The sequence below is a fragment of the Blennius ocellaris genome (genome assembly GCF_963422515.1).
Source record: "Blennius ocellaris genome assembly, chromosome: 20".
Lineage (NCBI taxonomy): Eukaryota > Metazoa > Chordata > Actinopteri > Blenniiformes > Blenniidae > Blennius > Blennius ocellaris.
Genome location: NC_137669.1, coordinates 12,739,442 through 12,756,794, shown reverse-complemented (window position 1 = coordinate 12,756,794; position 17,353 = coordinate 12,739,442). Strand labels below are relative to the sequence as shown.

Genomic DNA, 17,353 nt, shown 5'->3' with positions numbered 1-17,353 from the left:
ACCATGACTTGTCTTTCTAGAAAGAAAAAAAAACAACAACATACATTTTCAAAGATATTTAATGCCCTAAAGTAATGTGCAAAAGATCATGTTGCTATAGAAAGGAGCCATAGTATTGACCAGTGTGTCAGGAAAATACGCAGTCGTATTTGAGACAAATGAAAAGGAGAGGCCCATACTATCAAAGTAAGTACTTCTGTAGTAACTGCACAGAATAAAACAAAACAAAACAAAACAACAACACATTTTTCGTGTGCCGAATTCTGAGTTGATGCAGGTGCACATGTTTTCTTTTTCTTTTTCTTTTTTTTTTGGAGTGTGCTGAGTGTTATACTGACTTGATGCAAACTCAAATGTGCTGAAGAAAGAGAGTGAAGCACAGCGGGGAGTTCGTCATTTATAATTAAGTGGCACGGTGCAATTTTGGTGTCAGGCACGACTAATGCTTGTGCTTGTGCAACATGCCCACACATATCTGGCAATGGCATGGAGCACACACTGCTTGCAATTGTTATGCAGGGTGGATTTTGTATAGGGCCAACTCAAAGGAACTGAATCAGGTCAGCTGGACTTGGCCATTTGTCTTGGAAGACAATTTGCCCCTTAACAGAGTGGCTTCATTAGTACATAGTGTTCCCTCGACTAGCCAGATAATATGTGCAAATACAAGGTTGTAGAGGTATGATGTTTAAATAATCCGGTGGCGAAAAAAAAAAAGGTGATACTGCCACAGATCAGTCACATGACTGGCCATGAATGGAGGGAGTTAATATTGGCAGAGGGTCACCAGTTTGCAAATGGCTAAAATCATGGTATAAATTCAGAATAATCATGCTCGGTGAAAAGCACGGATCAGATGACTCAAAGATATTGGCAAAATCCCCGTGCACAAAGAGCAGAGCTGATGGGCAATAATGGATGTTTGCCCTCCACGGCCCCTCGGATGGCACGGCATTAAGAGCAGTATGATTATTTAAAATCATGGCTCATGAATACTTCCTATCATCCTTGTCTTTAAATACACACAAATATTGATTGGAATATGAAAAACAAATATGAACACAAACCAAAAAGGCTTCAGTATGATCTGAGCATCTCGTACATTAAATACATTTGGGATACGTCCAGTTTTTAGTCCAAGTTTACACATTGGCCCAACATTCAGTCCATAATGACTTTGCTGTGTTTGTTCCATTGTCAACACACAGAGAAAGTTGCAAACAACAAATCTCCAATGTTCTGATTACAACATACCACTGTTAATACCCGAAACACCTACTGATGCCATATTTAAATCACACAAAAGTCTCCAGCTGTGTTGCAAGCGCATCACATGCCCCTAGCACAAGAAATACAAAAACCTGTGTGTCTTATGTTGGTAAAAAAAAATAGTCTTTATGCACCAGGGATAAGTGATTCACTAACACAGTTCAATAGTGTTTAAAGTTACACATACTTTTTTTTTTTTTTCAACAAGTCAATGATGATCTGAGACCAAATCTCAATGCAGGAGAGTAAGAGAAACAAGTAAAGTGTATAAAAAGGATAGCATCTCTTCTAGTCTGACTGTGCTGCTGTTCCACACATTCAGCTCTCATTATCACTGTTGGGGGACACGAATGCTGCCAAACGAATTTCCAAATGTTTTCCACCGGTTAGCTTTCGTGTCAAAGAAATCTCACAGTACGGCGATAAGCCGTACCCGAGAGAAAAAAGAAAGACTGTAAGAGAGCGAGCTGAACAGAGGGGAGGGACAGAGAGAGACAGAGGAAGATGCAGAGAGATGGAGACAGCAAGGGCAGATGCAGGAGAGAAGGAAAAAAAAGCCGATTGGAGTCAACAAGCATAATTAAAAGAAGCTAGAGGGTGTTGATGGGGGGGGGGGGGGGGGGAACCGTCAGGGATAAACAGAAAAAAAAAATGAATAAGAAAAAGCAGAAATAGTACTCTGTAATTATGGTCATTAAGAAGCATCTTGACATTTTTCACATTTAGCAGTTTTTCAAACTGTTATGTGTAATTGATGAGCATTTATCTTCTGTGCGTGGATCTTTACCCATCTTACCTTGATAATGTGCGCTGAAACCTCGGTAACGATGGTTGCTATCGGTCACAAAATGCAGCCGGAGCCAATTTTTGTTGCTGACAATAGGAGAGGGGACATTACTGCCAGACAACCTGGGAAACAGACAGGAAAAATACATGTTTTACAAACCAGAACAAATACACAACATTTACAATACCTTAATCTTTAGCCTGTTTATTTTTGGGGTTTTTTCCCTACTTTATCCTATCTTAGACAAATTGACTGAGTCTTGCCTCACTCCTAAAGTACCTGATTTTGAAATGGTTGTCGTAAAGATAAAGGTACAGGCACACATGCTCCACAATGAAGGGATCAAGAATTGCACAAGTGATTTGTGGATTTTTCTGTTCTTTTCATAAAACGTGGCAGTGGTGAACTGATTAATTTGAGATGTATGATCAAATCGATATGTGAAAAAAAAACAAGAGTTGTTGCTTGTGATGGACTTGAGGAGCTTGTGAAAATGATGAACATACCAGACACAATTGCTTTAATATTGTAATAAAAAAAATACTAAACAGCTGCATGCCTTAGCCTGAATGATGTATTTAACATTGTATTTAAGATGCATGTGGATTTTAAACTGGTGCAACACACATAATGACCAATACAAATATATTCACAATTGAGGAGTCAGAGCCAGCATTTTACAGAAATCAAATGAGGACACTGTCCTAATTAGAAATGTTGAAGCTATAAAGTGATCTGTTTTGTTCTGTTTTATATTGCCATACATAAACAGGAGATAATTGTGCTATGGGAGGGTGTAACTATCATGTGTTTTGAAATGTTTAGAGCTGAATATATTGCAAATCTTAAGACAAACTGAAACGTGTGTGACGGCTGCAGGCTATACAGAAAGATTTACACATCTCATTAGCACATGTCAGCAAATGCATTTTATTGTCTATTGATCGCAAAATGCATTAACAATTTTTAATGTTAAATGCTATAAGAAGTCCAGCATTCAACCAAAAATTACTACCCTGCATAAAAGCATGTGAAGCAGTTAATTGCAGCGTGAGTTGCCATCCCTGCCTCATGGAAACTTTAAGATACTTTTTAGTACAGCCTTCTGGGGAAATATGCATATTCAATCACTCTGACTGGGGTGTTAGATTTACTTTCTTTGCGTGCAATAAAAATTATTCAGCTGAAGAGACGATCGCTGTGGCAAATGACACCCTGACTGTACTGCACATATGCCACATCCATAATGTGTCATTATGTCAAATATAATAGTGGCTTTGCAATAATTGCATATAATTTGAGCCTTTACTTTTGGTAACCATGACAACAAACGCCAGCTGTACCACTTGACAGTCCTCTTTAAAAATACTGGTGTTATCATCCGAAATATAACAAGTTTATTTTCAGATGATAATGTCACGCAGACCCCCACATTGTCAAAATTGATCAGAAATTGTTTGTACTGCTTCCTTTTTTGAACTTATACTAACCTCAAGTTGCCTTTTGAGAGAATACATGCATATACTTGTACATTTCATACCTGCTTGTATAGAGTAGTTTATTACAGCCTCATATAAAATCAACAATAATGATATTAATAATATGAAACCAAACAGCTCTGGTATCAGAATACTATTGGTATAGGCAGGGATCGGATTGGAAGTGAAAAAATGTGGATCGGTGTATCCCTACTGTGTGTGTGTGAGTGTGTAAAAGTTAGAACTAACTATTCCTGCTGCAATAGCACAGAATGAATTACATCCAGTGTTTGTCCTTCGTCAGCCAATATAACCAGTGTGATTCAGCAGCTCCATCGGAGTAACTGGAAAATTTGTGGCATACACAAGGGTATCTCACTTGCTCCTAATGAAGTACGAAACGGTATTTCTTATTCAGTCCTAACTCGGAGATTTCCCCAGGTGGTTGAAGGGTCTAACTCAGAAAACGATGAACTCGAACTCAAAGCTCAAGGTACCTTCTGCTGCTATAGTGGTTTTGAGCTTTGTCAAAATGCAATATTCATCAATATATTTCATAAATGTTTTTATTTTGTTGGTATTTAATGACACATTACACCATATACTAGGATATGAAACTATATGACAGCTGCAGAAAATCTTAAGACTTCCATGTACCACTTTTAACAATATTAGCTTTTTTGCATTTAAGAAAGCTTTACTGAGGCTTTGATGGTGAGCTGCACTTGCAGAACGGACCCAATTTGCAACACTTTCATCAAGTGGTGAGGATAAGACCCCTTAATTGACTGAAGAGATGAACGGCTCATGTGGTTGGCAGAGAGCAGAGTGTTGGGTCACTGCTAGCAGCGTTAGAGGAAGTGAGTGCTTGGCGATTGACACTTGGAGAATAAAACACTCTTGTTCCAGCATGACTTCAAATATCTGAGGCTGAAATGCAATCTCTTGCTGGCAATAACCCCCTTCTATACATCGGCTCTTTGATGTATGTGATGCTTTCATCTTCACCAACAGGTACTTTTTTCTCTCTCTCTTGTTACATTTTCATAGAGATATTTTTTTAGTACTATAACCTTGACTGTTTAATGGAAGACACAGCTCCACATATATAAATGGTGTTAAGAGCGGAGTGGACTGCTCTCACATGGTCACTTGTCTTGTTATATAAACCATTAACATCAAGACAGGTGGGCACGCCAACGCACGCACATGAATAGTGGCAATACAGTGTGTGGACTACCCTCTAATAACGGTGGTAAAAAGTAGAGCACAGGACTGCTGAGCAGGTGTTTTAAGCGCGTGTGTTTGTGTGTGTGTGTGTGTGTGTGTGTGTGTGTGTGTGTGTGTGTGTGTGTGTGTGTGTGTGTGTGTGTGTGTGTGTGTGTGTGTGTGTGTGTGTGTGTGTGTGTGTGTGTGTGTGTGTGTGTGTGTGTGTGTGTGTGTGTGTGTGTGTGTGTGTGTGTGTGTAAAGTGAATGCAGAGTGAGGGTCACCTTGTGCCCTAGATCAGTAGGATTGTCTGATAGCTGCTATTAGTCAGACGCGAGCACACACACACACACACACACACACACACACACACACACACACACACACACACACACACACACACACACACACACACACACACACACACACACACACACACACACACACACACACACACACACACACACACAAACAAACAATGGCGCAAACACAACAATACAGTACCATGGCTACAGACAAAGGTGGACAACCTTCATAAGAAGTCTTTAATGGGCATCTACAACATAAGAGATTTTGTGCATACACTTTGTGGAGAAGTAATAGTGTAACAGCAATGTATGTATGTATCTACATGGTAGATTTGTTGGAGCAAAATCATTAAAGCTGAAATAAATGAGTTTCATTGTGTTAGCTACACTGGGGGAAAACACACCACATATTATACAAAGAAAGACATATACATTTTTCAATATAGATTGAAAGAATGCTGGGATTGGTTTTAAACTGAGTACACTATGGTCGATGGATGCTGGGTTATTTTATGAGTCGCACTGGGCAGGCGATCCAATTCTATTTTGAACAAGACAATTTAGAATTTCAAATGTTAATACATTCAGTATTCAATTCATCATTATTAACTACATCTATTTAAAATGGAATTATTCCTTATTGCATGAATACATTTTTATGAAACAGAATGCAGAGGTTGGACCAGAATATTTGATGTATATTTAGAATTACATGCCAATTTTTAAGGTTTAAAGGCATAGTTTGAAGCCCATGCTTTTCTTCCTTTTGCCTTATTGTATAATTGTTATTCTGTAATAACTCATTCATACCACAAAACATCAAATCAGATAATGCCACAAAATCAAAGTTAAAATGACTCCATAAGCATACACACTGCATAGTACTACAGATGAGGCAAGAGCTACAATTTTAGAAAATAGTTTGATTTCACAACAGATACAGGACTTCTGTTCAGAATTACAGCAGCATACAGCAAATTTTAGGCACAGTTGCGTACAATCATTTTCTTTAACTAAAAGGCATCTGTGCAGATTTTTAATACAATATAAATAAATAAATTATATATATAGGTATATATGGTTGGAAATTATGAGGAAAAAATAACTTTTATAGTCCTCTAATTGAGAGTATTTCAGCATGGTGAATTATTAAATACCTTTGTCTCTGTAGAATGCAAACTAAAGTTTATGATGCATTTTTAATATTTGTAACAGCAGGCATAAACTGGTTTCGAGGGAAACCCTAAAATAAACAAACCATTTGGAAAACAAGCTCTGAACATGATAATTTGACGGGTTGCGTCCGATGCACTTCAACAATGATCACAATCTATTAACCTCTCAAAAAACGCAAAGATTTTAAACTATAAAAGCACCACAAAATGGCTCATTGGTCCTGAACTCCTTTGGAGACAAGTCATAGGAAAGATCCTTTTTCCCCAACAAGAGGAAGCAAAAGAATGATGAGTGCTGCAACAGATGGCATGACCCCCACAGAGCCCACATCTCAGCATCATTGTTTCAGTCTAAAAGTACACGAAGAGACAGAAGCAAGTGAAGCCTAAATCCACAGACGGACGCTGACAAGTTTTCAAGAATGCTTGAAGCAACTTTAAAGCTAAAGGTAGTCACAACAAATACACATTTTATTCTCTCTTCATATTATTTTAGTGCACTTTGTGTGAAGTTAACTGAATTTGAGAAAGCACTCACTTTACTTTTAGTGCCTGAAATTTTCAGACAGTAATGCTTCGCCACGTGGCTCAAAAGAGATCTTGTTCCTCAAGACTCAAGGAATTCTGCAGACTTTGGAAACATTGTCCTACATGTAGTTAAGGGTACAACTATACTTCTCTGGGTATGCAAGCATGCCTGCATGCACGGGTACATGTTTTTCTTTGATACTTGAAGTGCATTAATATTTATTTTCATCTTGAGACGAGCATGCTTCCCAATCCGTTGCTTGACGTGTGAGTTCGAGTCATAATGAAGTGAGCACAGCAGCCTTTCTGCAACCCTCTGCGGCTTCGGGTTACCCACAACACCCTTCTCTGAAGATATCTGAGAAGACATTTATGTGTCTCTTTGGAAAAGGCGTATTTGGAGCTTAACAACACTACAAAATGACTCCGAGTTATAATATAACCAACAGTGACAAGTAAAGAAAGCATTTCCTTGGGTGATAATTTTACAAGTTAACTAAAAACACTGTGTGTGAGTCAGTGTTTTCGCTTGCGTCATCTTCTCTTCACTATTTTACTTCTTTCATTTCATCAAATGCAGCTGTAATTTTTTTAAATTTACTTTTTTAACACATTTTTCATGTCTTTTTTTAATGCCCTGCAATTACATTTCCACAAATACATCTTGTGCATATTTAATGTTTAGAAATTAAAACCGGTACGGTATTAAATCATGAGTCTATATGCTCATGTGAGTTACACTATTAGAAATACATTTAAGTAGATACTTGGAAGCACTTAACAATTCCAAGCTCCAGGATGAAAAATAAATCCCTCCTGTAGTGATCCGGAAAGTTAAAGAAACAACCAAGCAGCTAAAAAATCACTCTATATCCATATAATAGCACTTTTGTATCAACAAGTGCTTTAGAGGTACAAAGGTCTCATGCATGAATGATAATGCAAAGAAAAAGACAACCATGGATGTTTACTCATTGCTTATATGGATAATTAAAAACTGAAAATGGCGCTGATAGCAGAAAACGTGATCGTTTAAAAAATAAAAACACTGAGAAGCTCACTGATCTTCCCCGTGTGGACAATTTGCAATACATTATTAAACCATTCATCTATGCTGATGGCTTCTGCCTGCGACTGTTAAGTGTTCTCCCAAGATATCTGGTATAAAAGCACTTCAGAGCAGCCCTGAGGTATTATAGATCATCTTCAGATGGGCTCCAATGGCTTTTTTTTTTTTTTAAATACTCTAGTCTGAAAGAGTGTCCTACTTTGTGATTTGTCAGTGACAGCGGCATGGATTATAGTGAATGGAGGCACACTTGCCACTTAGGGCATCTACTTTCCAAAAGTTGAGGTGCACTATATAACTTTGGTAATACGTGGACCATTAGCAGAGCTTGTTTATATCAAAACGAGAAGAAGCATACAAATATTGACAGGGCTTTGAACAGTCATATGCGCACTCCCGTTCAATGACAGCTTGTCCAGCTACAATATGTGTGAAAATGTGTCTTGCTCTTATTCTTTGAAAGGAAATGTCTCTAATGTGAAATTAAGTAAATTGGTGCCTGCAAGCTTCCCCTGGTGATTGTTTCCCCAAGGCATGAAACCTTTGTATGAAACACAATAGATTTCAACACTACTTAAGGAAATGTTTTATAATTAGTGCTTGAAACTTCCCATGAGCCTGTTAGCAATCAAACAGCAGTAACAGTTGCAAAGTTTTTTTTCGCTGTGAAGCTGTGTAACAACTCGAGTTTAGTGATCTTTCTGGCCTGGCATTGAAAAAAAAAAAGATATATGAAAGCCTCTCATTTTTCATGTTCAGCCACAATTCCTGGAGGTAAGAGAGAAATAAATACTGAGATAACGTGTGCATGAGTGTGAGCTGAAGTCCATGTGTGTGTGTTTGTATCTGCAACAGAGCGGATATCAAGTTGAGAGTAGCCAGGGGGTGTGAGAGAACATAATTGATTAAATACACCAGACCAAAAGAACATCTCTATCTCCATTTCAGTCTCCAGCATCCTCCCATCCCTCCCTGTGCCTCCCTACCTCGCCACGAAAAAAAAAAAAAAAGAAAAAATAAGAAACACCAACCGGCTAATACAATAGCACTATGGTAATGAAAGACAGGCGAAGGGAGGAAATGAAGAAGCGCGAGGTGAAGAGAGGAAAATGATTGATGGAGGCATGACAGAAGAGAAGTGGATCTATGGAGTGAGAGGGCGACACAGAGATGGACAAAGATGTACATCATGGTTCACCTTGTTAATTATTGGTGTATTTGAGATTAATATGAACACAATACACAGAAAGCTGTTTGCAGATCAAACATATTAACATCATATTATATAATAAAATAACTAATTATTTTCAGCAATTGATATCTATATCTATATATATATATATGCACAAGACAATACTGATGTCTATCTCAGCTCAAGCACAATAGTTTATTTCTCTTGTTGTTATTATGCACTGCACTGATTACTGCTAGCCAATCGAGAGATGACGATAGGAACTCCAACATATAAAATGTCCCAATTGCTTGGCAATAAGAGTGTGCTCAGCCATATCCAAGGATGTTTATTTCAGTTACCTGATGTTCACTGTTCTGTGAAGGTGTCTCATGTTTTCCATATTATCTGGTGGCTTGGACTCCCAGCTCCAACATTAGAATTGACTTCAGGTAAACTGTGTCCTTTTATGACCATGAGATTTATTTCAGATTGTCTGGTGTGAGATGCAGCTATGCCTATTGAGGTATTAAGGCTCTGTGCAATTTTTTTTTTGACATTAGATAGCTTGATGCTATGCAGTCAGACGTATGCATATATAGTGAGACTTGTTAAAGTCTTATATCTGTCATCAGGCAGTGGGCAACATGAACCAATACAAACTTTTGTGTGCTTGTGTGTGTGTGTGTGTGTGTGTGTGTGTGTGTGTGTGTGTGTGTGTGTGTGTGTGTGTGTGTGTGCGTGTGCATATATGTTCATGCATATGTGCAGCTATTCATTAAATAGAAGGGGCATGCTACTTAATCAGGCAATCTGTCTTAATAGCCTCCTCTAATTAAGACAGGTGGGAACTGCCATACACATACACCAGCCACGCAAACGTGCAGAAATGAGAGCGAGAGAGAGAGAGAGAGCAAGAGAGAGAGAGCGAGAGAGAGAGAGAGAGAGAGAGAGAGAGACAGACAGACAGACAGACAGACAGACAGACAGAGAGACAAAGAGACAGAACGCACACACAGGAAATGAGCACATTCTCACTGCAGGAGTGTTGGACTGAAATTTAGTCTTGGTGGTGCCGCCATCCATCAGTTGACAGAGACAGAAAACTTTTTGATGTGTGTGTGTGTCTCTGTCTGTGCACATTGTTGTTTATATATGTTCAGTGTTTATGCATCTGTGCGTGTTGTTTACGTGCACGTCTGTGTTCGTGCTTGCATGAGCACGCCTGCTGTGTCACTCTCCATCAATCTGAAGTGGGCAGAGAGTAATCAGTGTTCACAACAGGACCCTGCTCTGTCTCTCCCTCCCCTTCCCTTTATCTCATCCAAATTTCTTTCTCCATCGCTTGCCTCTTCATGGACCGCCAAGGTGTTTTTAAACTAGCATTTTTGACAGTGGAGGCCTGGGAAAGAAAAGAGTGGTTGAACCATATTGTTAAAAAGAGCACTGGCATTAATAATTCATACATTTAGCAAGCAGGATTAAAACTGTGAGAGTGTCACAGTGACAAATTGACTTGTTTTGCACAAATCTGAACATTGTTTTCCCAGTTGGCCCCAAAGAGGGGATTTTCAGATACATCAGCATGCAATGAATCCACATTTAGAAATACAATATTTTTGGAAAGCATTAGGCTTTCTCTGTTTGGAGGGGTATGTCTTGAGTCTAAAGTCCAAAACACAGGTGTTAACCTCTTCAAATAGCTTGGTGAAGAACTACAATGCAGTTGGAAAACAAGGCTGTATCAACCAATCCAAACGCTTTACTAAACTTCAGTGAACTGGTACTGAAATCATATGAAAAGACTGGAGGCTGTTGTTGCAACATATTGTCTTGATTGTAAACAATCAAACAAACTCATTAAATGTTTTGATAATGTGGCTGTGCTCAGTACAATGTGTACATGACTAATCTTAAAACTAATATTTTAGTACTACAAATGTAAATGCAAACTATGCACATGTGCCATCACTGACGGAAAAGAAAATATCTGATGTACATTAAACATGATAATTCAATATATTACAATATATTGTGGTTTTGTAAGCAATGCATATATATATATATATATATATATATATATATATATATATATATATATATGTATTTTTCTTTCTTTTTTTCCCTCCCCAACTCAAACAGTTTTTAGAAAATAAATGCCACAAGATAAATGTTTTTTTTTGTGATAGCAAAATAATGACGTATGTGTTTGTATCACAATATCTGCCTGGGTCTGTCTGATAAAATAAAACAAAAAGAAAAGAAAGATGTGGTGTATCTATTCTCAGCCATTTTAGTAATGAGACAGGAGTGAAGCTCAGCTCACCTGGCTGACAACCAATCAACAGCTGAATCGAAATACTCAACTTGAAAATATTTACTAGGAGACGAATCCAACTAGGAGTATTTTGTTAATCCCCTCGTGACAAACCCGATATTGCAATACTGCAGGGGATGATTTTTTTCCCCTTTATCTCACACAAAAATAGTAGTAGAAGTGACAACTTGGAATAAAGTGCTTACTACTTTAGAAAGTTAACAGCACTTTATTGGTGAAATAAACAAACTATTAGCTGAACAGCTGAGAGGTACATGTATCAAAGAAGAAAATATCCTGTGCAGTTTAGACTGTTTCCTCTGTGATTTATACTTGTCACAGCAGAACAACCATGTTGCAAATCTAGCATTGGACATAGATTCTATCAAGCCAGAGAGACAACCTAAATGTTACTATATACATCTCCAGTTGTCTGTCTTCCTGTGGAGATCTTTGACAGAAATCAAGGAAACAGACCATACAGTCTCAAACACCGCTAACATTCCTTCTATTTTCCTTTATATTTCACTCCCTTTATGTAGTTTCTCTTGGCCCGTTGTCTCGATGTCACAACAAAGTGGAGTTTTAGGCCATTAGAGTATGTTGAGGTTTTGTCTTATTGGTCAAGTTAGTTTATAAAAAAAACAACAACTTAATGCTCACAATATATTCTCAACTCACTTTATGTGACCTGTAACATCCAAACATTAACTAATACATTCAAACACACATTCAGTTACCAATGGGAAAGGCTGCTATGAAAGGTGTCCACACATCAACGGTCGAAATCAGGGTTTTCTGATCGGACCCGACCGTCGAACTTGACTGGAATAAAATCCACGCCATCAATGAAGCCAGTCACCCTTTGTCTCTGTTAACGTTATGGTAAGCATCAAACTCCATGTTAGGTGATTGGTTCTTGTAATCACATGTGTCACTATTATAACCCCCCCCCCCCCCCCACACACACACACACACACACAAAGTACAGCATTAATATATGCTCATACAAGTGGACTGGGCTGGCCAGGGACTGACAGGGACAATGTATTTATGATGGGAGAATTAATGTGCTGTGGCCTGGCACAGCTACACATCGTGCTCCAGTGGACCTCAACCTCTGGCCTGATCCCTTGGGTCTGGCTTTGCTACACCTGGAAAGGTTATTTGCTGAGGGAATGGTAAATATCAAATTTCACTGCTGAGTAACAGTGACCTATAAAAAACATTGCCCTATAGTAATGACATGGGTTCCCTGTAATTAAGTCTGAAAATGTCTTTGGATTTCAGATGGAGACAGAAGAGTACTTCTTTGTGAAACCAATAATAAAAAAAGTAGGAATTTAAAAACTGCTTTGCGTCATATTCACTAAAGACTAGTATATAAAGAAAAGAAAACATAACATGTATCTGCCTCATTTCAACATTAAAAACCTTCACCAATAGTTTGGAATAAAGAAACAATTAGAAAACTGTTAAGCATTTGTTAAACCCAGGAAAAAAAAGGGTTTTGAAATCCCACCACGCCGAAGGCAACAGTTGGGATGACGTTTAAACAAGCACAAAGCTTAAATGAATAATCAAGATTTAGCTCTGTCATGGTGTTCAGAATAATACAGAGCAAAAGTTGAAAAAGCCTCAAGGCTGTGAGGAACAAATGACCTATTTTGAGTTTTCTTTAATCCTGTGTTAATGTGTATAACCTAGCGTTGTTTGCATAAACACTCTAATCTAATTATCATACACTAATCTAATTATCGACCTTACTTTGAGTATAAGAGTAATTTGATTAAGCTGTTTACATGTATAGCAGAAGAAGATTAATCTTAATAGACCCATCTTAATGCCATTCTGCATAGTTTGTTGACTGAATTAATTATCATGTCCCTTCTCTCCTATAGTCAACTAGTACATTCCAAATCTGCCCTCACAAATTTAAATTCAAGTCTATGATTTTAGCATATCCAGTGTCGGAATCACAATCAGATATGAGACTGCTATAGTAGCTGTTGAAATATACTCCTATATATAATCTGCATGGATTGGTAAAACTCAAGATGGGCAGACTTAGTCAGCGTATGGTGTTTACATCTCTGAACAATCTCCCTATAATGCCGCTAATTTCACAGCTCTCCACACATTTTAATCCCATGGTGAACACTCTCTCTATGACCTAAGATTAAAGGGGAAAAAAAGGATTGGATTAAGTTGTTTACATGCCTTTGGTTTAATTGCAATTTCCCCATGATCACATCCAGCTTCATGCACAGGTAGCAACTGTCAGATAAAGTTGCTGTCTCTGTGCTGTCTACATTTCTCAACTCATCCTGGTGTCGCCCTCTCTCTTAGTCTACAACCTCCTTCCTCCCCCCTGAGTCCCCCTGATGGCATTCTCTTCCTGTGTCTTACCCTTCATTCCTGTTACTCTTCTTTCCACTTCTCTTCGCCTGTCATCTCTCATCTTCCCCATTCTTTGTCCCAATTCTGCACCTCTGATTTTGTCTCTTTCCTTCTTCACCTTTTTACCTTGCATTGCTGTCCCTTCCCTCCAGATTCTTCTTGTCACCCCAATTGCCCTTTTCGACTCCTCCTCTCTACTCACCCCTCTCGTTTCTGCTGTCTCTCTGCCTCGCTTGTCCTCTTCTGCATGACCTGACACTACCTTCCAAAAACACCGCAACACCTCTACCACTGTCCTCTCATCTTTCTATTACAATCATATCCTCTTTTTCCTCTGTGTCGGGTCCCAGGAGGAAGACGGTGGTATCCCACATGATCACTGTAATTCGTTTCAAACTTTATCAAAGGTGGGGGTTAATAAGAGGGTAAATTTGCGTAGGCATGCCTCGACAATAGCCTAAATTATACTTTCGGCCACTAGAAATTGGATTTAAAAATTGATGCCCCCAGAGAAACGGTGTGAAGGTCATGGCAGTAACCCATAAGCACCAACGTTGCAAACAGATTCAGGGGAGAATAGTCTGCATCATGAACTTGTTTACAAGCTCTCTCTGAGAGTCGTTTGGCCTCTGAATATGGCTGGTAATGGATTCTCTGGAGTCCTCCCTGACTCTGAAATAGGTGGTTGATGTGATTTGATGCAGTTCATTTTGGGAAGAAGCAGTAAAAAAACAAAGAACTGTTTTTTAGGTGTTATCTTACACTACTAAGATGAAAACAGCCATGATATAACATTGCTGGGGAAATTATAGCCACGCTTAACATTGCCTAAGAGAATAAATCTTTAAAAAATCTGACTGGAGATACAGATCTATGACGGTTTTCTTGTTATTTTCGTACTGTACAAATCCTGTTTCTGAAGGCTCAAAAACAGAGAGCCCAAAAATTACACTCACAGCTACAACAGATTTCAGAGGTGTAGTTTGACTGCTGTTCGATTGTCTTAACTCTAAATATTCAGACTGAAAATCAAAAATGTATTATGTATGGATGACAGTACTTAAATCCTGTGTTTCTCAAGGTGCATTGATAATCCAAACCTATATGGATGCGTTCCATGAATGCTGCTCATGATATAAAGCCTAACCTCCAAAATGAGAGATTGTATCAGACCCATGAACCTTCTTGAAATGTTAGCAGCAGATCCTTTTGGGGTTTCAGGTCGTGATCACATTTTATCCCTCCTTGGTCACCTGTTAACTGGTGACCAGGAGAACTCCCCTAAGAACAAGAAGAAAGGTTTGGTTGTGCAGTCAGCCAGCTGACAAAAAAAAAAAAAGAAAAAAAAAAAAGCTTGTTCGGCAGAAGAGTTCAAACCCAGAGAAAAAGCTTACAAACTCACAGGCCACATCCCCTCACAGCAGCCACACATCTATAAAGCGGCATTTTAACTTTTCAACTGCACTGCTTATTGCTCACGTCAAATGTTTTCAGAAATACATTTCGCTGAACTGTTTCAGTTATAAAAGAGAAAGTTTTTGTCTGGGCCACAATGTTAGTCCAGTTTTGACTGCAGGTATTAACTGCAGGAGCTGACAGCATTGAGGGATGCATTCAGGTGTGTCACGTAACCCCAGACATGCTACTGTATGTGCTATGACATGCTAACGTGCTTTAGGACTCACACATTAGTGACACTGTACGTTAAACATGATTAAAATATGACACAGTCATTAGCGAGCTAAATGTGCGCGTGCAGCACTTGGCTGTGCCTAAGTTTTGGTAGTGCAGCACCGAAAGGCTTTGGCCCGGATGGTTGGCACATCTGAACAAAATTTCCTCGGCAATAATTCTGACTAAGAATAAATTCTTGAAATAACTGGGTTGTAGCATTCCATAAATCTCAACATCACAAGTCAACAGTATGTGAGTAAATCTGTTGTTGCACTAGCTCATTCTGAGGAGGAACTCAAATATTACAAAACACAAATCTGTGAATATAACATCATAACTTCATATGCACAGTCAACAGCACATCAGAGGAGGCGCATTGTTTTCTCGTTCTTTGGTCTGCATCCCATGTTCAGACCAGGCTATATGGGGCGACCTGGATGAAACTGATGAATACAGTCCGTCTCCTCATTCCTGTATGCGGGCTGCCAGCACTAATGGATGAAATCAGTGACATACGACTTTTTGGAGTGACGTAGTGACATGGCTCTTTCTTGAGTCCATTGATGATGGGAAAACAACTGGTTCTTTGGTGGTGTGCATTTAACAACTGGGCCTGGCACTGGCCCTGAACTCGCTCCTGGTTCTTTTTGGTGGGAAATCCCTATGAGAGGATACCTGATTTTCTATGACTGGCTGAATTTACCAGTGGTGTCCATGTGTGTACGAACAAATGAATAGAAAACCCATCCACACATACCAGACGTCTTATGTCTTAATACTAATGCTGATGGGACTTACCTATTACCTATTTAGTATATGTTCTGCATTTTTAACAGTTTCATAGTACGTTGCATTTTTAGCAACATTCAACACCAATCATGGGCACATCCCACTTTACTTAAGATACAGCTGTTTACAAGAAGTTGGAAAATCCATAATATGAAACCCAAAAAGCTGTGAATGCAAAGGTGTTTTCCCAACCAGAATCTTACCCATCATAGAGAAAACCACAGGACAATTTGAATCACAATGCTATGACAAAATTGTCATGTGGCCTTTGATTCAAAGACTCGGAATTAGACCAATGTACCTGCCTGCCCGGTTGTCTATATGTATAAGCTTGTGTATCTACAGATACATACTTAAAATTAATCTGATATGTGTGTTTGTTTGCCATGGCGTGTGTGAGAGAAACAGAAAAGGTGTGTGTTTGTGCTCAAGGTCATAGCTCCATTTCCGATTCGGGATGGAGCCACGATCCCAGCATCCTCTCTGCCAGCAGCATTGATTAGTACTCGGCAAGCATAACATCACACATGCACACGCACGCATACACACGCACACAAATACAGACTCACTCACACATACACACACCGTTACCAACACATCTTTGTCTTGTACGCAGTTCCTTTTCCATCACTCAAGCAAATGTTCATTCTTTGAGCACAGCAGATTTTTTTCCGGCAAGCTCACACCCATGTGATGTGTTCTGATATTTATACACACTAAAAACAGAGAACAATACAAGAGCTGAGCCAAGCAAAAGAACAGACCAATTTTGGCGTTGTACAGAAGGAGTAAATGTTGATTGATGATGCTGGAGGAATTGGGTTTATATCTCTGGGACAATGCTGGACTTGTTCCAATCATAAAGCACTTAGGTGTTTCACTCTATTACATCAAAAACATCAATGAGATCACTATAGGTTTCATAGATGGGAAATAAGTTACTGTAGTTGTTTTAGACATAAGGTAGGGTATAATACAAAATCTAAGAGAAGAGAAGAAACTCACACTCACAGAATCAATATTATGACTTTCAAGACTTAATGATCGCCACTGAAAGCCAGACAAAAATTACACCAGGTTGCCTGAAAAAAAAAAAAACTTATCATATAATTTAATTCACTTTACTATTTTTGTTATTTTAGACTCAAAGTCTTACTTTGTCATTCTTATTATTTGCCTA

The 17,353-nt window shown here is 38.7% G+C and overlaps 1 protein-coding gene across 1 annotated transcript in view; it reads right to left on the bottom strand.

Annotated features, from left to right (window-relative positions):
* csmd3b (CUB and Sushi multiple domains 3b) overlaps nt 1-17,353 on the bottom strand; it is a gene marked incomplete at both ends in the record, with an annotated part of 464,348 nt that overhangs the window by 148,449 nt on the left and 298,546 nt on the right. The window contains one exon of the mRNA XM_080515545.1: nt 2,066-2,178. Within this exon, the coding sequence (XP_080371671.1) occupies nt 2,066-2,178 (113 nt within the window). The remainder of the gene's footprint in view (nt 1-2,065; nt 2,179-17,353) is intronic.